At 37.1% G+C, this 26192-nt stretch overlaps 1 protein-coding gene across 1 annotated transcript in view; it reads left to right on the forward strand.

Moving 5' to 3' along the window:
- The window catches only part of LOC138322026 (cubilin-like), a 157923-nt gene that overhangs the window by 24414 nt on the left and 107317 nt on the right, over positions 1-26192 (forward strand). Inside the window, exons 7-20 of the mRNA XM_069266083.1 lie at positions 553-796; positions 1272-1456; positions 7820-7982; positions 8425-8612; positions 10843-10999; positions 11634-11821; positions 16170-16335; positions 16631-16859; positions 17968-18098; positions 18606-18792; positions 20695-20855; positions 21148-21329; positions 22874-23027; positions 25818-25999. Of these exons, the coding sequence (XP_069122184.1) occupies positions 553-796; positions 1272-1456; positions 7820-7982; positions 8425-8612; positions 10843-10999; positions 11634-11821; positions 16170-16335; positions 16631-16859; positions 17968-18098; positions 18606-18792; positions 20695-20855; positions 21148-21329; positions 22874-23027; positions 25818-25999 (2517 nt within the window). The remainder of the gene's footprint in view (positions 1-552; positions 797-1271; positions 1457-7819; positions 7983-8424; positions 8613-10842; positions 11000-11633; positions 11822-16169; positions 16336-16630; positions 16860-17967; positions 18099-18605; positions 18793-20694; positions 20856-21147; positions 21330-22873; positions 23028-25817; positions 26000-26192) is intronic.

The following is a 26192-nucleotide window of genomic DNA, read 5'->3' on the forward strand; positions in this document are numbered from 1 at the left end:
GTTTTTCTCCGGGTACTCCGGCTTTCCCCCACCAACAAACCTGGCACGTCCTTATATGACCCTGGCTGTTAATAGGACGTAAAAATAAATAAACCAAACCAAACCAAACTATTGATGGATTTTATGTATTGTACTGTTATTCATGTAGCTACCGGGGAGAGGGCTAATATAGGCATAGCCTGTTGCCCATTCCCAATTGTAATACTACAATAAAATATTCTGAAATGAAATATAGGCTAAATCATTCCTCCAAAGCCACACGCGTCAAATGGGCTAAATATCGTTTGTTTAGCAACAATGATGCCTAGAGATATATTGAGCCTTTAGCATGCTAGAATGAAAGACTACTAAGTTTGTTAAAATGAATGATTTTGATTAACTTAAGGTCAAAATCATCAAAAATATGAGAAACAGCTTCAAGTAAGGAGTTCCTTCCATTGCTTTAATAGTTAGTCACTACTGCTTAGTGTGTGCTTGTCAATATAATAGTAAGATGACCGTTAAGGCCCATTGACCTTTTGTTACAGAAATTTGTCCATTTTGTTGTTTCAGATTATTAGCCTTACTTTCACCTCCTTCAATGTGGAAGCCCATGCCACATGTGGGTATGACTTTTTACAGATCAATGATGGTCCTACAGCTGCCTCCTATGCCTTAGGCAGATATTGTGGGACTACTCTCCCTAACAACGGTCAACCAATTAATACAACCCAACACCAGATGTATCTATGGTTTTATACTGATGTCTCCGTGTCAGCCACAGGATTCTCAGCTACCTGGACATCGTCACCTCCCAGTAAGTGAAACAAACACTGTGGGGCGGGGAAGGGCATCAAATACTCTTTCATATGAGGATTAATTTAATTAGAAATTCACATGGCTCTGTCAAATGAACAGGGATATCTCAACCAGAGTGAAAGATTTTGGCTGTTAACCCGAGGCTTGCCGATTGGTCGACGGTATTAATCTTTACGAGGGTTAGGTTATCCCTGTTCACTTTTCTCCCATACGTAGTAGATAAAAAGGAAATAGTTTCTTTCTAGCTTTTTCATCGACCCATTATCACAGAAACGTCCATATGCGTCAAAATTATTGACGTCATTTGCTAAGTAGACAAATCTATTTTATTCAAAAGAAGAGGGAAACGCAGAGAAGATATCCTAGCTTTCATTGTCGTGTTTAATTACCTATTTTATGTGTTTATGTTAAGTTTGTGTTGGTCGACTGGCTGGTCAGAACCTTAATTACCTATTTCATTTGTTTATGATAAGTTTGTGGTGGTCGACTGGCTGGTCAGAACCATGGCTCCATTAACAGTCCGGGATATCCAGGAACTTACCCACATGACCGGACGTGCTCGTGGGAAGTCTCTGTACCTCCAGGAAACAATATCATGTTTACATTTGCTACCTTGGCCTTAGAATCGCATCCCAACTGTAGCTACGACTATTTAGAGGTAAATACACTTTTAGTAGTAAAATTGGTCAGTTCATCCAAAGGCACAAAAATAAAATATCTTTGTCAAATATATTGCATTTCATTTGTTTTTATTATTGTCGTTAAGCGATTCAATGATGATTAATCATGTAATGATTTAAGGATTCGCTCAGTACAAGCGGGAATACTATAAAACATCTGTTTATAACTGTACCACATGTCTACCACCTGTCTATATCTATCACCTGTCAATACTTACTACCTTTCTATGTCGACCACATGTCCATACCTACCACCTGTCTATAGCTACCATCTGTCCATACGTACCACCTGTTCATATCTTCCACCTTTCTATACTTACCACCTTTCTATATCTACCTCCTGTCTTTATTTACAGATTGTCCATACTATCACCTGTCCATATATACCTATCACCTGTCCATACCTACCACCTTTCTATAACTACAACACCTGTCAATACCTAACACCTTTCTATAAATACCACCTGTCCATACCTACCACCTTTCTATATCTACCACCTGTCCATACCTACCACCTGTCCATATTTACCATTTTTGTATATCTACCACCTGTCTTTTCTTATCGCCTGTCCATACCTACCACCAGTCTATACCTATTACCTGTCTATACATACCACCTGCCTATACATACCAAATGTCTATACCTACTGCCTGTCTATATCTACCACCTGTCTATATCTACCACCTGTCTATATCTACCACCTGTCTATACCTACCACCCGTTTATACCTACCACATGTCCATACCTACCACATGTCTTTACCTACTATATATCTATATGTATCACCTATCTATACTTATCGCCTGTTTATACCTATTACCTTCTATACCTATCACCTGTTTATACCTACCACATGTCTATATCTACCACCTGTCTATACCTACAACTGCCTGCTATACATACCAAATATGTATATATATACCACCTGTCTATACCTACAACCTGTCTATACTTATACCAATATGTATATACTACCACCTGTCTATACCTACACCTGCCTATACTACCAAATGTATATATACCACCTGTCTATACCTACAACCTGCCTATACATACCAAATATGTATATATACCACCTGTCTATACCTACACCTGTCTATATCATACCACATGTCTATATCTACCACCTGTCTATACCTACACCTGTCTATACCTACACCTGCCTATACATACCAAATATGTATATATACCACCTGTCTATACCTACAACCTGCCTATACATACCTATATGTATATTATACCACCTGTCTTATACCTATACCTGTCTATACCTACACCTGTTATACCTACCCTATACATACCAATATTATACCACCTGTCTATACCTACACCTGCTACATACAATACTATATCTAACCTGTCTGCACCTATAACCTGTCTATACATACCAAATATGTATATATACCACCTGTCTATACCTACAACCTGCCTATACATACCAAATATGTATATATACCACCTGTCTATACCTACAACCTGCCTATACATACCAAATATGTATATATACCACCTGTCTATACCTACAACCTGCCTATACATACCAAATATGTATATCTACCACCTGTCTATACCTACAACCTGTCTATACATACCAAATATGTATATATACCACCTGTCTATACCTACAACCTGCCTATACATACCAAATATCTATATACCACCTACTACAACCTGTCTATACATCTATACATACCAAATATGTATATATACCACCTGTCTATACCTACAACCTGCCTATACATACCAAATATGTATATATACCACCTGTCTGCACCTATAACCTGTCTATACCTTATAACCTGCCTATACATACCAAATATGTATATATACCACCTGTCTATACCTACAACCTGCCTATACATATACCAAATATGTCCTATATCATACCACCTGTCTGCACCTATAACCTGTCTATACATACCAAATATGTATATATACCACCTGTCTATACCTACAACCTGCCTATACATACCAAATGTCTATATCTACCACCTGTCTGCACCTATAACCTGTCTATACATACCAAATATGTATATATACCACCTGTCTATACCTACAACCTGCCTATACATACCAAATGTCTATATCTACCACCTGTCTGCACCTATAACCTGTCTATACATACCAAATATGTATATATACCACCTGTCTATACCTACAACCTGCCTATACATACCAAATGTCTATATCTACCACCTGTCTGCACCTATAACCTGTCTATACATACCAAATATGTATATATACCACCTGTCTATACCTACAACCTGCCTATACATACCAAATGTCTATATCTACCACCTGTCTGCACCTATAACCTGTCTATACATACCAAATATGTATATATACCACCTGTCTATACCTACAACCTGCCTATACATACCAAATGTCTATATCTACCACATGTCTTTACCTATAACCTGTCTGCACCTATAACCTGTCTATACATACCAAATATGTATATATACCACCTGTCTATACCTACAACCTGCCTATACATACCAAATGTCTATATCTACCACCTGTCTGCACCTATAACCTGTCTATACATACCAAATATGTATATATACCACCTGTCTATACCTACAACCTGCCTATACATACCAAATGTCTATATCTACCACCTGTCTATACCTATAACCTGTCTATACATACCAAATATGTATATATACCACCTGTCTATACCTACAACCTGCCTATACATACCAAATATGTATATCTACCACCTGTCTGCACCTATAACCTGTCTATACATACCAAATATGTATATATACCACCTGTCTATACCTACAACCTGCCTATACATACCAAATGTCTATATCTACCACCTGTCTGCACCTATAACCTGTCTATACCTACAACCTGCCTATACATACCAAATATGTATATATACCACCTGTCTATACCTACAACCTGCCTATACATACCAAATGTCTATATCTACCACCTGTCTTACCTAAACCTGTCTGCACCTATAACCTGTCTATACCTACAACCTGCCTATACATACCAAATATGTATATATACCACCTGTCTATACCTACAACCTGCCTATACATACCAAATGTCTATATCTACCACATGTCTTTACCTATAACCTGTCTGCACCTATAACCTGTCTATACATACCAAATATGTATATATACCACCTGTCTATACCTACAACCTGCCTATACATACCAAATGTCTATATCTACCACCTGTCTGCACCTATAACCTGTCTATACATACCAAATATGTATATATACCACCTGTCTATACCTACAACCTGCCTATACATACCAAATATGTATATATACCACCTGTCTATACCTACAACCTGCCTAAAACCTGCCTATACATACCAAATGTCTATATCTACCACCTGTCTGCACCTATAACCTGTCTATACATACCAAATATGTATATATACCACCTGTCTATACCTACAACCTGCCTATACATACCAAATGTCTATATCTACCACCTGTCTGCACCTATAACCTGTCTATACATACCAAATATGTATATATACCACCTGTCTATACCTACAACCTGCCTATTACATACCAAATGTCTATATCTACCACCTGTCTGCACCTATAACCTGCCTATACATACCAAATATGTATATATACCACCTGTCTATACCTATAACCTGTCTATACATACCAAATGTCTATATCTACCACCTGTCTGCACCTATAACCTGCCTATACATACCAAATGTCTATATATACCACCTGTCTATACCTACAACCTGCCTTGTATATATACCACCTGTCTGCACCTATAACCTGCCTATACATACCAAATGTCTATATCTACCACCTGTCTATACCTACAACCTGCCTATACATACCAAATATGTATATATACCACCTGTCTATACCTACAACCTGCCTATACATACCAAATGTCTATATCTACCACCCTGTCTGCACCTATAACCTGTCTATACATACCAAATATGTACCACCTGTCTATACCTACAACCTGCCTATACATACCAAATATGTATATATACCACCTGTCTATACCTACAACCTGCCTATACATACCAAATGTCTATATCTACCAACATGTCTTTACCTATAACCTGTCTGCACCTATAACCTGTCTATACATACCAAATATGTATATATACCACCTGTCTATACCTACAACCTGCCTATACATACCAAATGTCTATATCTACCACCTGTCTGCACCTATAACCTGTCTATACATACCAAATATGTATATATACCACCTGTCTATACCTACAACCTGCCTATACATACCAAAATGTCTATATCTACCACCTGTCTGCACCTATAACCTGTCTATACATACCAAATATGTATATATACCCACCTGTCTATACCTACAACCTGCCTATACATACCAAATATGTCTATATCTACCACCTGTCTATAACCTATACAATATGTATATATAAACCTGTCTATACCTACAACCTGCCTATACATACCAAATGTCTGTATACCAAATATGTATATACCACCTGTCTATACCTACAACCTGCCTATACATACCAAATGTCTATATCTACCACCTGTCTATACCTATAACCTGTCTATACATACCAAATATGTATATATACCACCTGTCTATACCTACAACCTGCCTATACATACCAAATGTCTATATCTACCACCTGTCTGCACCTATAACCCTGTCTATACATACCAAATATGTATATATACCACCTGTCTATACCTACAACCTGCCTATACATACCAAATGTCTATATCTACCACCTGTCTACCTATAACCTGTCTATACATACCAATATGTATATATCTATACCTACAACCTGCCTATACATACCAAATATGTATATATACCACCTGTCTATACCTACAACCTGCCTATACATACCAAATATGTATATATACCACCTGTCTATACCTACAACCTGCCTATACATACCAAAATGTCTATATATACCACCTGTCTGCACCTATAACTGTCTATACATACCAAATGTCTATATTACCACCTGTCTATACCTACAACCTGCCTATACATACCAAATATGTATATATACCACCTGTCTATACCTACAACCTGCCTATACATACCAAATGTCTATATCTACCACCTGTCTACCTACCTGTTATATATATATATCACCTGTCTATACATATTACCTATCATATATGTATATCTACCACCTGTCTATACCTACAACCTGCCTATACATACCAATCTGTGTATATAATACCACCTGTCTATACCTACAACCTGCCTATACATACCTCACATGTCTATATCGTCCACCTGTCTATAAATATTACTTTTTAAACCCTCCATCTTCTTTGACGTACCACCTGTCTATAAATACCAAATTTTTAAAACCCCACCTGTCTATAACTACACCTGTCCTATATACATACCACCTGTTTTAAACCACCTCATCTGTCCTATAACGTCCAACCTGTCTATAAACATACCTATGTTTAAACCCTCACCTGTCCTTAACGTCCACCTGTCTATAAATATACCTTTCTAAACAACCTCATCTGTCCTTAACGTACCACCTGTCTATAAATATTACCTGTCTAACGACCTCACCTCTCCTTAACGTCCACCTGTCTATAAATATTACCTGTCTTAAACGATCACCTCTCCTTATACGTCCACCTGTTTATAATATTACCTTTTATATAATCACCAATTAATACCTACCACATGTCTACTTTTACCAACTGTCGATATAAATCACACCTGTCTATAAATATTACCTGTCTTAAAACCCTCATCTGTCCTTAACGTCCACCTGTCTATAAATATTACTTTTTAAAACCCTCATCTTTCTTTGACGTCCACCTGTTTATAAATACCACTTTTTAAAACCCTCAGCTGTCCTTAACGTCCACCTGTCTATAAATATTACCTTTTTAAACCCTCATCTTTCTTTGACGTCCACCTGTTTATAAATACCACTTTTTAAAACCCTCATCTGTCCTTAACGTCCACCTGTCTATAAATATTACCTGTCTAAACGATCACCTCTCCTTAACGTCCACCTGTCTATAAATATTACCTGTCTAAACGATCACCTCTCCTTAATGTCCACCTGTCTATAAATATTACCTGTCTAAACGATCACCTCTCCTTAACGTCCACCTGTTTATAAATACCACCTTTTAAAACCCTCACCTGTCCTTAACGTCCACCTGTCTATAAATATTACCTGTCTAAACGATCACCTCTCCTTAACGTCCACCTGTCTATAAATATTACCTGTCTAAACGATCACCTCTCCTTAACGTCCACCTGTCTATAAATATGACCTATATGTACGTGTTAAATCGGGATGTGAAACTTAAAAGCTGATCATTATGTGTTTATGTAGATTCGAGATGGTCCCTTCCCGACATCGCAACTTCTTCAACGGTTCTGTAACAGTACACAGCCTCCACCTCTGTCCACGACTGGACCCAGCGCATTTGTAAAGTTTCATTCTGATGCTTCATTGACTGATCGTGGCTTTCACATAACTTATGTGGCTATTTCTGGTAAAGTCTATTCTTTCATAGGTATTTCTAGCAAAGCTGAATTATAATTAAAATAATGACTTTTCTTGTCCTGCTAACTAAGTAATCTAGGTCCACCTCTTACAAGGTTATTTTGATGTAGGTTACCTCACGAAGCTACGATGTAGTTGTAAGTCTGGCGACTTTGGTGTCTTTAGTTTCACATGAACCTTTCTTTTAATATCTTCTGTAATGTAAGACACATTTACATATAACATTTGCATTACCATTAATATGAGTTTGTTCCCTACGTGATATGCTTAGGAGATAAAGTTTGACTTCAGCATGATGGAAATTTTGAAATATTATATTTCGCTATTGTCACTTATAGTTAGGCTGTAATATTGAAAACTTACATTTGTATATAGTACCAGATATAAGGGAGAAAAATGAAATATTTATGTAATGAAGTTTGTGATTTTAGCTGGTGATCAATGTGGTGGACAGTTGTCAGGAGAGTCAGGCGCATTTACCTCCCCTAACTACCCCGACTATTATGATCACAACGGTTACTGTGCCTGGACTATAACTGTACCTACAGCGGATATAATTACTTTAACGTTCACTAATATGGCTCTGGAGGGGGGAAGCTGTTCCTTTGACTATGTAGAGGTGAGTGATGTGGAGGGGGAAGCTGTTCCTATAAATATGTATAGATGAATGATGGGGAGGGGGAAGCTATTCCCATGACTATGTAGAGGTGAGTGATGTGGAGGGGAAAGCTGTTCCTCTGACTATGTATAGGTGAGTGATGTGGAATGGGAACGCTGTTCCTATGACTATGTATAGGTGAGTGATGTGGAGGGGAACGCTGTTCCTATGTCTATGTATAGGTGAGTGATGTGGAGGGGAAAGCTGTTCTTATGACTATGTATAGGTGAGTGATGTGGAGGGGGAAAGCTGTTCCTCTGACTATGTATAGGTGAGTGATGTGGAGGGGAAAGCTGTTCCTATGACTATGTATAGTAGGTGAGTGATGTGGAAGGGGAAAGCTGTTCCTATGACTATGTATAGGTGAGTGATGTGGAAGGGGAACGCTTTCTTATGACTATGTATAGGTGAGTGATGTGGAAGGGGAACGCTGTTCTTATGACTATGTATAGGTCAGTGATGTGGGTGAAGGGGAACGCTATTCCTATGACTATGTATAGGTGAGTGATGTGGAAGGGGAACGCTGTTCCTATGACTATCCATAGGTGAGTGATGTAAAAGGGGAACGCTGTTCCTATGACTATGTATAGGTGAGTGATGTGGAGGGGAAAGCTGTTCTTATGACTATGTATAGGTGAGTGATGTGGAAGGGGAACGATGTGGAGGGGGAAAGCTGTTCCTCTGACTATGTATAGGTGAGTGATGTGGAAGGGGAACGCTGTTCCTATGACTATGTATAGGTGAGTGATGTGGAAGGGGAACGCTGTTCTTATGACTATGTATAGGTGAGTGATGTGGAAGGGGAACGCTGTTCTTATGACTATGTATAGGTGAGTGATGTGGAAGGGGAACGCTGTTCCTATGACTATCCATAGGTGAGTGATGTAAAGGGGAAAGGGGGACGCTGTTCCAATGACTATGTATAGATGAATGATGTGGAGGGGGGAGCTATTCTTATGACTATGTAGAGGTGTGTTGTTCCTATGACTATGTATAGGTGAGAAATGTGGAGGGGGAAACTGTTCTTATGACTATATACTCACTATGTACAGGTGAGTAATAGAGAGGGGGGAGCTGTTCTTTTGACTATGTAGAGGTTAGAGATGTGGAGGGGGAGCTGTTCTTTTGACTATGTAGAGGTTAGAGATGTGGAGGGGGAGCTGTTCTTGACTAGTAGGGTAGGAGTGGAGGGGGAGCTGAGCTGTTCTTTTGACTATGTAGAGTGTTCTTGATATTAGAGGTTAGAGATGTGGAGGGGAGCTGTTCTTTTGACTATGTAGAGGTTAGAGATGTGGAGGGGGAGCTATTCTTTTGACTATGTAGAGGTTAGAGATGTGGAGGGGGAGCTGTTCTTTTGACTATGTAGAGGTTAGAGATGTGGAGGGGGAGCTGTTCTTTTGACTATGTAGAGGTTAGAGATGTGGAGGGGGAGCTGTTTGTATGACTATGTAGAAGTGAATTATGTTGAGAGAGGAAGCAGTTCTTATGACTATGTAGAGGTGAGTGATATGGAGATGGGATCTATTACATATATTATGACTATGCAGAGATGAGTGATATGGAGATGGGATCTATTACATGTATTATGACTATGTAGCAGTGAGTGATGTGGAGGGGGGAAACTGTTCTTATGACTGTGTATAGGTGAGTGATATGGAAGGGGGAAGCTTTCCGATAACTATGTAAGGGTTAGTGATGTGGAGGGGGGAAACTGTTCTAATGACTATGTAAAGGTTAGTGATGTGGAGGGGGGAAACTGTTCTAATGATTATGTAAAGGTTAGTGATGTGGAGGGGGGAAGCTGTTCTTATGTATGATTACGTATAGGTTAGTGATGTTGAGGGGGGAAGCTGTTCTTATGACAAGTAGAAGTGGGTGATTTGGAGGGGGAGATGTTGATCTGACTATTTAAAGATGCGTGATTTGGAGGATGGCTGTTCTTTATATAACTATGTAGAGGTGGGTGATGTGGAGGAGGAAGCTGTTCTTATGACTAGTAGAGATGAGTGATATGGAGGTGGGATATATTACTTGTATTATGACTATGTTGAGATAAGTGATGTGGAGGGGGGAATCTGTTATTATAACTATGTAGGGGTTAGTGATGTGGAGGGTGGAAGGTGTTCCTGTCACTCTGTTTGAGTTAACATCGCTGGAATAGCCATTACAGTAATGGTTATTTTTTTTCTAGGTGCGAGATGGAAATGATGAAAATGCCCCACTGTTTGGTAGATATTGTGGTACCAGTATTCCATCTGTTCTAAGATCTACTGGTAATGTCATGTTTATTGAATTCAGAACAGACGGATCTGTACGTAATACTGGCTTTCGAGCTGAATGGACAACAGGTAGGTTACCAAATCACATGTTGGTGGTCCATCAGGAGGAAAGTTTACTTTGTTCTCCCTAAATCAATTTGCCCTATATGGAACTATGTGATATCAAAATTATGTTAAAGTTTGTGGTAAATTGGGATATTTTGAAATCGCAAAATTTGGGTGTAAATACTTTTGTTTCAAAATAGAGTGGTTGCAATTTGGTGCGTTTTAATTTGGTGTTTTTCTGTGCTCTACAAAATGTTAACGTATATATGTTATCTAAACCATTTCACAAAAAAAAAAGAAGAAAAACTCGCTTAAGTATTTTATCGTTGACAGAACGTACAGTCAAACCTGTCTATAAAGACTACCCAGGGGACCGAGGAAAAAAGGTCTTGTAAATAATAGATCTTCATACTCAGATTAAAATATGTTGACATTGGTCATTTGAGACTTTAATAACGTTATTATAAGCACGTGGTCTGTATACAGAGGCAGGTTTGACTGGACATTAAATGTACTTTAACGTAACACTACTGAATCATATACACGGAGTACATATTCACATAAGTAATCAATAATGTTTAGATGTATTTATATTCATTTTAAGCAAATACATACATAGGCTAATGTTGGTGTATTCAATCATAGTGCTATATTTCAGCCTGTGGTGGAGTATATACAGCTTTACAAGGAGATCTACAGTCCCCTTACTACCCTAATGCATACCCAGCCAGCAAGGAATGTATCTATTCCATCAACCAACCCTACGGCAATATCATAACATTAACCTTCAATGCTTTTGATGTCGAAGGGTCGACAGGAGGATCATGCGCATTTGACTACCTGGAGGTAAAGACTTTACTAGACGACCATTACCCTCTTACTATTATGTTTACTTTTACCTTCGACCTACCTATAAAGCTAATTCATTATCAAATCCCGGTTTAGTACTGGAACATACATTAATTTACCTATATTAGTGCATGAAGTCTGTGTCATGTACCATTTCACTTGCAACTCTATGTTGAAGTATTTGATAGTCAGTAACTTTTGTAAAAGTTTTTTTTTTTAATTTTGAATCACACAGTATATATAAAAAGACACCAACACACAAACACTTGCATACGCACTCACTCACAATACTCAGACATCAAGGTGTACGTTATGTTACATCATATATAAAGCATAACAGAGCATGCCATGGTGTTACCCTGCATGATACGCATGTATCTGTACTAACATGACACAGCATACATACAAGCATGCAAACATACATGCATACGCGCATGCATGCATAGATACATGCATACAGAAATACTCTAACAACACATGTGTACACAAGCATACACATATACATATGCATACATACATACATTTCTGCATGTATTCAAGCATTCATACTATAGCAATGTTTACATAATACAAAACATGTGTGTACATACAATACAAAAGCATCATGGCAGTGGCATTGCATTACAGACAAATAATTAGCATAAAAGAACATAGATAGCACCAAAACATAATACATGTGCACATATAAATATATCCATACAAACATATATTAACAAACCATAACGCCCACAAATGCATCCTTTCACTCTCTAAAACACACACACACACACACACACACACACACACACACACCCTCACACACACACACACACACACACACACACTCATACAGACAGACAGACAGGCACACTAAAGAAGAAGGAAGAGGAAAGAAGAGGGAGGAGGAGGTACAGTTACACATACAACTATATTATAGTTTAAAGATATAATTATAAATAAAAGACTTTCTGAACAATCATTGCGCTGATTAGCTATATAAAACACAACAAAAGATAAAAAAGAAAATTAAGTAAGTTAGCAGTAATAAAAGACTAACTGAAAGACTAGGGTAAAGCTATAAACTCAAATGTCCAATAAAGGTTTCCATTTCCTCCAACCTTGTTCAAATTGCCTTTTAACATGGTCACTTTGACTAATAAACATATATTTTGAACTAAAAAAGACATCCTTAATTACATTAATAAGATAATTTATATTTAAAGAGTTGCTAAGACATCTGGTTTCAAATATGTAATGTTTCATAATTATCAAAATTCCATTGTAAACAGAGCTACATTTTTTTAACTATTCCAAAAAGAAATGAATCTTTATTATATGCAAAAGGGATAATTAATAATCATGAAGAAGAGTTTGCATCTTTTTGCATTCCCATAAGCAATATATAATTGTCTCCCTTTCTGTATTACATAAAGAATAAGACAAGGATTTATTCCTGTCTTATGAAGGAAAATATTAGTAACTAAGATATGATAAATAATTCTGATTTAAAACCTTATCAATTTGAATTTTTTTACCTTAAAAGGAAGGTTATAAATTTTTAACCACATTTCTGTATCAAAGTAAATGCTCAAATTCCATTTTCTAGTACCTGTAGGAGTTGTTGATGGAGTAATGATAAACCTGTAGAAGTCTTTCATACCCTTTTTGCTTATAAAGAAAATTTATACTAATTGTAATATAAAAGGGTATGAAAGTTTCTCTGGTTTTAACTCGAGATTTCTTAAATAGCACTTTCTTGAGAATATTAGTCCATGGCATTGCAGAAAATTAATTCCAAATTATTTATATAATTCATCAAAAGAAAGAAAAGCAAGATTGTCAGAATTTTTCATCAAATCGTTTAAAATTATAATACCTGACCCAAACCAGTTGGAGTAAAAACGAATTAATTATTTACTTTAATACCATTGCTGTACTAAAGAGGTGTTTTGAGGATACACTCTTGTCTATTTAGCCTCATATCTTCAGAACAATTTAATGAATGAATGAAAGCATACAAGTCAATAATCTTAAGCCAACCATCTGCATAATTTTGAATCATAACATCTGATTAAATCTTATGACATTAACCATTCCACAAAAGTTAAATAATAAAACCATTGTAACTAAATATTTTTTCTGGTTGGTTTGGTAATGTTATAAATAAATAATTAAGTTGCGAGATCAAAAAAGATTTAATAAGATTGATTTTCTCCGCCTCTACCAAGAAGTAAGAAATGACTTGAGTTTTACAATTTTTTCTCGAAATTACCTTTTGGTATCTGATCTAAATTGACTGAAAATTCAACCCCATAAAAAGGAAATCTGCGCCCCCCCCCCCCCCTCCCTGTAAATTCAAATTTGGCCTATATTTTACATCACTGTATTTAGAGCTCCCTAACCATAAAACTTGAGTTTTACTAGTATTAATATTTAAACCTGAATTTTTTGCATAGTTATTCAACTCCGATAAAGACTTATTAAGTAACCTCTCCGACCCATCTAGTATCAAACCAGTGTCAACTGCAATTGCACATTCAGAATGGCTACATCATCTACATCAATGCCTTTAATATAATTATTATTTCTAATTCTTGCAGCTAGCACTTCTGCACATATAATAAAAATGTAAGGAGCTATTGGATCTCCTCTTTCAATACTGATACGTTCCGATAAATTCCCCCATTGATTAATTGAAGCATATACATTATTGTTAAATAGTTTCTTGTCCAAAGTTAAAACAGTTGCAAACTTTATCAATAAGGTTCCATGAAACGGAGTCAAAAGCCTTTTCGAACTCGACTAACATCAACATACATGGAATATTAAAATCTTTAACGTACACCATACACTGTGCGGATATTTTCACCTATATACTTACCAGACAAAAAGCCCGTCTGATCTTCATTGATAATTTTACATAAAACTGATTTGATTCTTTGTGAAATTACCCCTGAAGCAATTTTATATGTGATATTTCAAAGTGTTTTAAGAAGTGGCATGGCTTATCTCCCTTGGGAATACACACAATAATTCCATGTCCTTGGGTAACTGAACATTGACCTACTAAAAACCATTATTTAAAGAGCGCACAACAAAACTACCCAAATATTTCCAAAAAAAAGTGCAACCATCTGACCCCGGACTCTTATTATTTTTCACACCTCTTAGAGTTTTTCCCACTTCCTCAAAAGTTATCTTACCCTCTAAGCTATCTGACTCAATATTACTTAATTTTGGAATATCATAATTTTATAAATGTAATTCGAAGTCAAAATTTTCAGTCCGTGTAAACTTATAAAGCTTTTCATAAAATAATCTTACTTCAGACAGGACTTCCTCTTGTTTAGTAATAATGTCTCTATTATCTTTTTGTTTTTCAGGTATGATCTTAGAAGTGAAATTTCTGTTTTTTTAAATTTAAGAAATATGATGTTGGTTTCTCACCCTCCTCCATCCATTTTGCCCTTGATCTAATTAGACTGCCCTTAACCTTTTAACACGTACAGCTTCCAAACCCTTTCTTAATCTATCTTGTTGTTCATGGTCAGGATCAGTTCCCGCCTCTAATAATTCTATGGAAGTCTTAAGATTATCCCCAAGTAGATTAGCTTGTTTTTTTCCTAAAAGATGAATATGATATAGATCTACCCCTTATTTCCATAAGTAATGTTTCCAGAAATAATTGATCATTTAAAAACTGTATATCAATGTAAGAAATATTTTCAAGAGAATTAAAATTATATGTAGGTAAACAGTACAGCAGCTTGACCTCAAAACAAGTTTTAATCGTTTCCATATATCCAGATTCAAATAATAAAGAGTTGTTAAATTTCCAGGTTATGATTGTGTTGTCATAACCACAAGGTAGGGAGTGATCATTTTTCCCACATATTCAAAATGAATAGATGAGGAGCTAGTCTCAAAATAGGCATTTTCACCGTGAAATGGTTATAAGTCCATCGACTGCACGTGAAATTGATGACGTGAATGACAATGTACACCACGTTTGCACCATAGGCATCCGTAATTTCACGTAATTATTTTTCTATACTTACGCTTTAAACGAATAAAGTAAGCAATGTGTCATACCATGCGCATCAGTACTCATTCCATATAGGATATAGTTGCCACGGAATTTTTTCGGGATGCAAATAATTATTTTTTGTAATTTTAACTTGAAGTTAAATGAGAAGCTCAAACTTTTCAATAGTGGTAATGGTGTAAAGTTAGTAACTTTTGTAACTGATGAAAAGTACTAAATCGTCTGCTCCTATTTTTGATAGTGAAAAAAAAAACATTTGTCAGCGGTCGAGCATTTTTAACCATTCTCGCTGTCTGATGAATACAAACTTGAATTTAACAGGTAAGAGATGGAAGTACTATAACCTCCCCACTTCTGGGACATTTTTGTGGAAACCAGATTCCGGATCCGATAACTACTACACAGAATATGATGAGGCTTAAGTTTGTGACAGATTCCTCTGTACAGAATCTCGGATTTTCTGCTTCCTTTGTATCGGCTGAAGCCCGTATGTATAGCTAGAATGTAATCTTCTCTATTGACATGCAACATCTTAAACTTTTCTTTTTTGAAAGGATGCTTTAGTGATATGTCTCATGAGTCAAAAGTAGTTTGAAGACGACCAGTGTATAATTATAACTGCAGTTAAACCTAGAGACTCAAACCGAGCCATAACTCTGAATTAGCCTGCAATTAAAGTATTTTCGAAAGGAATGTTGTTTATTAGTTCATGTTGTATAACTTTCTACACAGTAGTACATATCTGGGCATGCCATGTCTTTTTGCTTAATATTTAATTGCAGCTTGTGACCATGTTTTGATGGACCCAAGTGGCAACCTCCAGAGTCCTGGCCATCCCAACATCTACCCTCACGGTGCCAACTGTACCTGGAGGATCACAGTGTCTCCTGGTATGGTCATCAGACTCACTTTCAATTCATTCATGCTAGAGGGCAGTGGTTCCAGCTGTTACTTCGACTACGTCGAAATTTACGACAACTCATCAGCTGTGGAAAGCAGTCGTCTGGGAAGGTAGGTTTTGTTTCTTTGGTCCAAGATGTAAGCATGCTTTGTTTCTTTGGTCCAAAATGTATCAATTAAAAAACAGTTGTCTGTGAAGGTATTTTTGTTTCTTTAGTCCAAGATGTATCAATTAAAAAACACTTGTCTGGGAAGGTAGGTTTTGTTTCTTTGTCCAAGATGTATCAATTAAAAAACAGTTGTCTGGGAAGGTAGTTGTTGGTTCTTTTGTCCAAGATGTATCAATTAAAAAACAGTTGTCTGGGAAGGTAGGTTTTGTTTCTTTGGTCCAATATATATCAATTAAAAACAGTTGTCTGTGAAGGTAGGTTTTGTTTCTTTGGTGCAAGATGTATCAATTAAAAACAGTCGTCTGGGAAGGTATTTGTTGTTTCTTTGGTCCAATATATATCAATAAAAAACAGTTGTCTGTGAAGGTAGTTGTTATTTCTTTGGTCCAATATATATCAATAAAAACAGTCGTCTAAATGTGTGCATTCCAATATCAGGTTCATACCATTGGTACCTGGTTGAGTCTGCTGTGTATGTAACTACCAAACCAAACCCTAGTACAAGTGAGTTGTTTCTCGATGCATAAGATTTGGACAGCTGCTCTAAGTGTTATCATTTGTTATTCAAATGTTTTTGTTGAAACCAAGACACACCAATGAAAGAAATAGGAAGAAGGTTAGGCAGTCTAGAAAAACAACGTCTGAGAACGGTAGCCTTTTCAAAGGTAAATTTCTCATATTCAGATATCCGAGCTAACTCTATTTCCTTACCCAGACAACGTATTCGATGCAACTGTTGGTGAGCCTGTTAAAAAGCATGCAGATTTACCGTCATTTTGGTTTACATGGTTACACCTGGTCACTACCCACAGGTTACCGTGGCAACAATGAGCAACATTATGTTGTCATGTTCTCATAAATGGTAGTTGAATGGGTGTCCAAAATAGCCATCGGCTTCAAGTTAAATTTCCCTTTTTCAGACTGCAAATTATAAGGATGAACAATTGCAATTACATTATGTTCATATTAAAACCTATATCTTAAGGTTAAACCAAACGGATGATTTGTGTTAAAGCTGAATATCATGAATGATTTTGATTTGTAAACAGGTTCTGTGGCCGAACTATTCCTCCGAGTGTAACCTCTTCAGGAAATGTCATGACTGTCACATTCAAAGCTGATAGCAGTATTGCCTATGAGGGTTTCACAGCTTCGTATGTTGCTCTTAATGCCTCTACGGGTACGTAAACTGTCACCTTAAGGGTTACTACAAAAGATAAGGGGTTTTCGTTAACAATGACAGCAAATATGCAGGGAGATTAGTAAGTTATCAAAGTTAGGCAAAGTAAAAATACATATGCCTTGGTTTCTTTTAGATGCATTAAATATTACGGCGTAATTCATATGTGAAATACTCATGTACAGTAAAATATGGTTAGAACGAACCTCTAGGACCACCTATATCACTTCGGTCTAAACATAGTTTGTTATACATGTATTAAAGACAGAAACCTTGATAAGAAATAAAATTACTACATTATAACTATGACTGTAAGCGTGTTCGTCATGATTTATTGTAATATGTTATTCATTGCTGATGTTATAAGTATCACACTGTTGTAAAACATCATTAAATTATAGGGTAGGGGTTTTTTAATTGAAACCTCTTCTCCAGAAGAGTGGAGTGGTGATTTTAAGAGAAAGACGCTACTTACGGTGAATACTCAAAGATTGTTTGCCTTTACAGTTTGTGGCGGGACTCTGGCGACAAGTAGTGGAGTGATAACAAGCCCTAACTTCCCTAATAACTATCCTCATGACAGAGAGTGTGTCTGGGCAATAGTTGCCCCTATTAACATCCAAGTCCTTCTCAATGTCACTGACTTTGAGATGGAGAGTCATAGTAACTGTATGTTTGACTTTCTGGAAATCAGGTTTGATATTTGATATTTATTGCTATGTTACTTACTTATATTTTTACCTGGCCTTAGGTGTCAATGATCTATTGGTGTTGGGTCCGTTTCCACCCATCCAATATGTATGTCCTTAGGCAAGTAGGGCGGGACCCGGTACAGAAAAATAATTTTTCTTTCCAAGTACTACTAGTGATTACATTATGCTTAGATCGTGTTGTAAATATTATAAGTTTATTATATACTCTCCCAAACAGTATACAATGGTAAAAGTAATAACATCAGATATATGTAATACATATTGAGTTTATTAACGATAGTATAAACACGTCAGGTTGAATCGGTTGTAAAAATAGGAGAGACCGATTCACGGGCGTCACGTGACCGCGTCTGCAAACATCGGGGACGTCATCGAACCGCGATTCCCCCTTAGCAATAGAATTAAACTAATGTGCATGTTGATATTTATTTCTAACTTACTCTAAACTATCCGGGCTTGATAGATACTGATTATTGAATATTTACAGTTTGCAATGACATAGACTCAATAACCATGCTTTCTAGTATAATCAGTATCAGTGTATAATGTTAGCACAACACGCGCGATTCTTTTGTTATGTTAATCGTCGATGGCGTAGCAACGTGAGGTCATGACTCCACTTTTAGCGGGAACATATGAATGACTCGATTTCAATCAGCTGTTCAATTGAACTCGTTGACGATGACCGGAGAGAACAAAATATAGGTATTTTAATAAAAAAAACATGCAACTGCCACCGGAAAAAATAATATTCATTTACTTCAAAAACTGTAAATATAAGGAATAGATGTTTATTTTGCTGAGGTTATGAGGGTATAATGATAATGGAGCCCGTGTAAATTTTATGTAACCCGGCAATATTGAGAATCTACTACATTTGTATACAATAATAGTTATCTTATTGAATTATTAAACTATGTACATATTAGAACAATACATGTTGGTTAACTCCAATTGTATAAAAATTGCATTCAATTTCCTACCAATTTTTTTCATATACAACGAAAGATAAAATGCTTACTTGTTGTCAGACTCTCATACGGATTCCAAGGGGATGGGTCAGTGTGCATAAGCACAGGGACATTATGACCAATTATCTCATGGTGTGTATGTATGTTAGTCTGTCAATAAATGAACATGATTCTAACCCGTATTGGGAAAAAAGTCATTAGGAATATAAATTCCCAATCATTTTTTATTAAAAATAAAATTGGAGTTATCCCCCTTTAATTAGTAATTACTTTTTTACTGTACTGTATTCAATCTATATGTATATATTTATATGTATTAATGAATGCAGAATGAATTTATGTGTATACTTAGAAATATGAACTGGAGAGGACTTAAATAGGCGGAGCCTGATGTCCGATCCTTTTGATGTATAAAATGTCATTATAATATTATTGAAATTGAAACCCGCGATCCACAAGCTTTTAGCAAAATTTCGTCAGAAACATCCTTTGTGGAAGGGAAACTAAGCGTGTATAAATCCCCGACCCCTTGAGTAGGAGGGTTGGGGCCAAAAAGGGGCAAATCTTAGTAATTCATTTTAACTCACATTTGCGTTTGGTGTTGTATTGACTATAATCAGACATGGCAGAAACATCCTCAGTGAAAGGGAAATAGTGTTTATATTAATCATGGCTCTGACCCCCTAGGGCAGTAAGGGTGGGACCAATAAGGGAAAATATTAGAGATGATACTATAAAAAAATGTTATCTGTACTCATAACAATACGGTGATATATGTAGGCAAAAAAGAGGGACATGACTGACTTGTAGTCAATTCTTGTTAATTTATGTAGTGTTTTCATTTAACCTTTTAAATGTGGATTATATTTTTATATTTGAATCCTTGTAACAATTGAGGATCTTATTTTTCAGGAATGGTGGTTTTGAAGACTCTCCTCTCGTTGGTAAATACTGTGGAAGCACTATTGCCAACATTATAACATCACACAGCAATCGGATGTACATCAAATTTCAGTCGGACAGTTCATTTTCTGCACGAGGATTCCGTATCGTATACGAAGCTACAGCCACAGGTCTGTACAGATATTGTACAGACTTTTCATGTGGATCAGTTACACAGTTTGTTTGTAAACTAATATGGACAAATATTGGGTCTAAAGTAAACTTGTATTTCACCAATCCTGGTACATGATAATTTTAGACTTACTAAAATAAACTTGTATTTCTCTCGACAGAATTATAATTAACAATATAACAAAGAAGCTACTCTTACTGGAAAAGTGAAACTGTATTCTACCGTCTTTGCTACGAACTTTTGAGAAAGATTACTAATGTTTAACCTAGACTTTTTATGACCTTGAATAGGTTGTGGCGGAGACTTGACAACTCCAGAAGGTAGCTTTATCTCGCCTGATTACCCGAATACTTACCCCCACAATACTGAGTGTTTCTGGACCATCACCGTATCCCGAGGCAGCCAAATCGTGCTTAATGTTACAGACATTGATATGGAGGGTGGCTCCAGCTGCTATTTTGACTACATCTTGGTAAAGTTTCTCAATAGTGTTCATTTCCTCGTAGGAGTGAGGAAAAATAAGTTAAAAAAATCAGTATATGTACACACTGGCTTATGTTAGAAATTAGAGTCTGAACATCTGCTTATTAATTTGGTAAATTGAGAAAAGATATCGATTTTACTATAAAATGGGTTTTTAGGATTCTTTAGCCACCATCATCAGATTTTGGACTATTAAAATTGGCTTTCGTCCATTATAATGTTCTTTCATCTGTTTGTCAGTTTATCCTTACATCTGTCTGTAAGTGATTCTTGTTACCACTTTCTCACAAAATACAGAATCAATCTTGGAATCTTGGAAGTGGAGCATTTTAGTACCGATATGCATGAAATAGTCATATTGGATTTTGATAGGTGAAGAATATTACCATTATTTCTTAAAAAGTAGTAGTAAACTCATATGTAGGCTTTACTTGGACCAGTGCTTTGGACCCTTGTTGTGCAAGTTGCATTTTGGGAGCTTAATTGGACAAAAAATTGTCGACGGCAGCCATCTTTGATTTTTAAAACTGTAGTTTGTTATCACTATTTCTCAGAAAGTTATTAAAGGCGCTTTGTAAACTTCTATGAGTATGTATGTTCCTATTTGGCCTTGAAAAGGATATAAGATTTTGAGAGGAATCTGAAAAAAATTATCTTGGATACTAAGAATTGAGGTTTGTGACTGCCTTTTCTTAGGTGCTTCATATTTTGAATCTCAATTAGCCTACTATCGGTATAATCTAATTGTTCTGAAATCTAAGATGGCCACCAAGACAGTATTTATTTCCTATTTGACTGTTGCTATGGTTGGTAGATGAATGTTAAGGCCATTAGGTCTCTTGTTTTGGGTTAGAAATATATTTCTCTCATCTCGGACAGGGAAATCTCAAATGATACTCAGTGCAAGATATTTCTATCTCATCCGATCTGTCTTCTACCTTTACGCGACGTTTGGCGGTTTTAACCGCCATTCATGTAACAGCCCGCGCATGTGACGTCATACTCTCAAATAGGTGACGTCAAACGCTTCAGACAATCAATATTATTAGAAATAAGTACATTCAGTCATTAACCGTGCATAGTTAGGTTGTTGTTTTTAGTTATTAAAACAGTATGTACCGATTGATCATCGCTTTTCTTTGATATAATCGAACTATAGACTAAATTCGAAGCGCATATGAAATGCTCAATCAACTTTGAACCAGGAGGCCCAAGATTGAACGCGTTTACAGATGGTTTTATTACATCTTAAAGGCGCGAGAAAAAAGAGATATTACCGGTAATATCGATCAATCTCGGATATCTCAATCTCGGGCTAAGATTTTGTAACATCTCAACCTCGGCTAACACCTCGGTTATAATGTTAAATAATAAATGTTAATCGGGGATAATGTTTAAAAAAAAATTACCCCTCGACTGCGATAACCCGATCTCGATCACTTACAGGTAACAGATTTTATAAATCTTTCCAATCGTCTGTAACCTTTTACGTTGCAATTTTTAAGTACAAATGAAAGATATTATTTTATTTAGATAAAGGATGGCAGTTCTATAGGAACACAACTAGGAAGATTCTGTGGATCGACAACTCCTGATGCCATCCAGTCAAGATCTAACGCTTTGTGGATAAAGTACAAGACAGACTACTCTGTGGCAGGGAGGGGCTTCCATATCTCATACCACACTGGTAAGTAATGATAAAGTACAGACAGACTTCTCTGTGGTAGGGAGGGGCGTCCATATCTCATACCACACTGATAAGTATTGATAAAGTACTCTGTGGTAGGGAGGGGCGTCCATATCTCATACCACACTGGTAAGTAAGATAAAGTGGCACACTAGTATGTGGTAGGGAGGGGCGTCCATATCTCATACCACACTGGTAAGTAATGATAAAGTACAGACAGACTACTCTGTGGTAGGGAGGGGCGTCCATATCTCATACCACACTGGTAAGTAATGATAAAGTACAGACAGACTACTCTGTGGTAGGGAGGGGCGTCCATATCTCATACCACACTGGTAAGTAATGATAAAGTACTGACAGACTACTCTGTGGTAGGGAGGGGCGTCCATATCTCATACCACACTGGTAAGTAATGATAAAGTACTGACAGAATACTCTGTGGTAGGGAGGGACGTCCATATCTCATAACACACTGGTAAGTATTGATAAAGTACAGGCAGACTACTCTGTGGTAGGGAGGGGCGTCCATATCTCATACCATACTGGTAAGTAATGATAAAGTACAGACAGAATACTCTGTGGTAGGGAGGGGCGTCCATATCTCATACCACACTGGTAAGTAATGATAAAGTACAGACAGACTACTCTGTGGTAGGGAGGGGCGTCCATATCTCATACCACACTGGTACGTAATGATAAAATACAGACAGACTACTCTGTGGCAGGGAGGGGCGTCCATATCTCATAACACACTGGTAAGTATTGATAAAGTACAGGCAGACTACTCTGTGGTAGGGAGGGGCGTCCATATCTCATAACACACTGGTAAGTAATGATAAAGTACAGACAGACTACTCTGTGGTAGGGAGGGGCGTCCATATCTCATACCATACTGGTACGTAATGATAAAATACAGACAGACTAGTCTGTGGCAGATAAGGGCGTCCATATCTCATAACACACTGATAAGTATTGATAAAGTACAGGCAGACTAGTCTGTGGTAGGGAGGGGCGTCCATATATCATACCACACTGGTAAGTATTGATAAAGTACAGGCAGACTACTCTGTTGCAGGGAGGGGCGTCCATATCTCATAACACACTGGTAAGTAATGATAAAGTACAGGCAGACTACTCTGTTGCAGGGAGGGGCGTCCATATCTCATAACACACTGGTAAGTAATGATAAAGTACAGGCAGCAGACTACTCTGTTGCAGGGAGGGGCGTCCATATCTCATAACACACTGGTAAGTAATGATAAAGTACAGGCAGACTACTCTGTTGCAGAGAGGGGCGTCCATATCTCATAACACACTGGTAAGTATTGATAAAGTACAGGCAGACTACTCTGTGGCAGGGAGGGGCGTCCATATCTCATACCACACTGATAAGTATTGATAAAGTACAGGCAGACTACTCTGTGGTAGGGAGGGGCGTCCATATCTCATAACACACTGGTAAGTATTGATAAAGTACAGGCAGACTACTCTGTGGCAGGGAGGGGCGTCCATATCTCATACCACACTGGTAAGTATTGATAAAGTACAGGCAGACTACTCTGTGGTAGGTAGGGGCGTCCATATCTCATACCACACTGGTATGTAATGATAAAATACAGACAGACTACTTTGTGGCAGGGAGGGGCGTCCATATCTCATACCACACTGGTAAGTAATGATAAAGTACAGGCAGACTAGTCTCTGGCAGATAAGGGCATCCATATCTCATACCACACTGGTACGTAATGGTAAAATACTGACAGACTACTCTGTGACCTGGAGGGGCTTCCCTATTTCATACCACACTGATAAGTATTGATAAAGTACAGACAGACTTTTCTCCGGCAGGGAGGGGCTTCAATCTTTCATACCACACTTTTAAGTCAGTAAGTACAAATAGACTTCTCCTGACTTCATACCATGCTGGTAAATATGGATAAAAAAAAAAGAGACTTTTCTATATTTTCTATACCAGATATTTGTAATGCCACTAACTAATGGTTTGGTGAATCGTACCAAATATCACAAATGTCCGTTAACTTATTGTTTGGAGACTTATACATCATATGTACCAGATATTTATTATGCCTACAAACTCATGGTTGTGAGACGTGTGCATTACATGTACCAGATATTCCTAATGTTCGCTAATTCATGGTTTGGAGACTTATACATCATATGTACCAGATATTTGTAATGCCCACAAACTCATGGTTGTGAGACGTGTGCATTACATGTACCAGATATTCCTAATGTTCGCTAATTCATGGTTTGGAGACTTATACATCATATATACCAAATATTTGTAATGCCCACAAACTCATGGTTGTGAGACGTGTGCATTACATGTACCAGATATTCATAATGTTCGCTAACTCATGGTTTGGAGACGTGTACATCATATGTACCAGATATTTGTAATGCCCATAAACTCATGGATGTGAGACTTGTGTATCACATGTACCAGATATTCCTAATGTTAGCTAATCCATGGTTTGGAGACTTATACATCATATGTACCAGATATTTATAATGCCCACAAACTCATGGTTATGAAACGTGTGCATTACATGTAGCAGATATTCCTAATGTATACATCATATGTACCAGATATTTGTAATGCGTACAAACTCATTTTTGCAAACTTGTACACTATATTTACCAGATATTTGTAATGCCCACAAACACATGGTTTGGAGACATGTATATCATATGTACCTGATATTTGTAATCCCACTAACAAATGGTTTGGGGGCTAATACCAGATTATTTTACAATTTTTGTTTTCAGTGTGTAATGTGAGACTGACTGATTTTAGTGGCATTATTGAGAGCCCTAACTTCCCACAGCCTTACCCTCACAATCGCAACTGTACTTGGATTGTAGAGACGACTAGGGGTAACACTCTTACTGCTGCCTTCTCTCACTTTGACATAGAGACACACCATTCCTGTTCCTGGGACTATCTACAGGTATGTACACTTTGATGTAGAGACACACCATTCCTGTTCCTGGGACTCTCTACAGGTATGTACACTTTGATGTAGAGACACACACACCATCTACAGGTATGTACACTTTGATGTAGAGACAACATTCCTCTCTACAGGTATGTACACTTTGATGTAGAGACACACCATTCCTGTTCCTGGGACTCTCTACAGG

Source organism: Argopecten irradians, chromosome 4 (assembly GCF_041381155.1).
Source record: "Argopecten irradians isolate NY chromosome 4, Ai_NY, whole genome shotgun sequence".
NCBI lineage: Eukaryota > Metazoa > Mollusca > Bivalvia > Pectinida > Pectinidae > Argopecten > Argopecten irradians.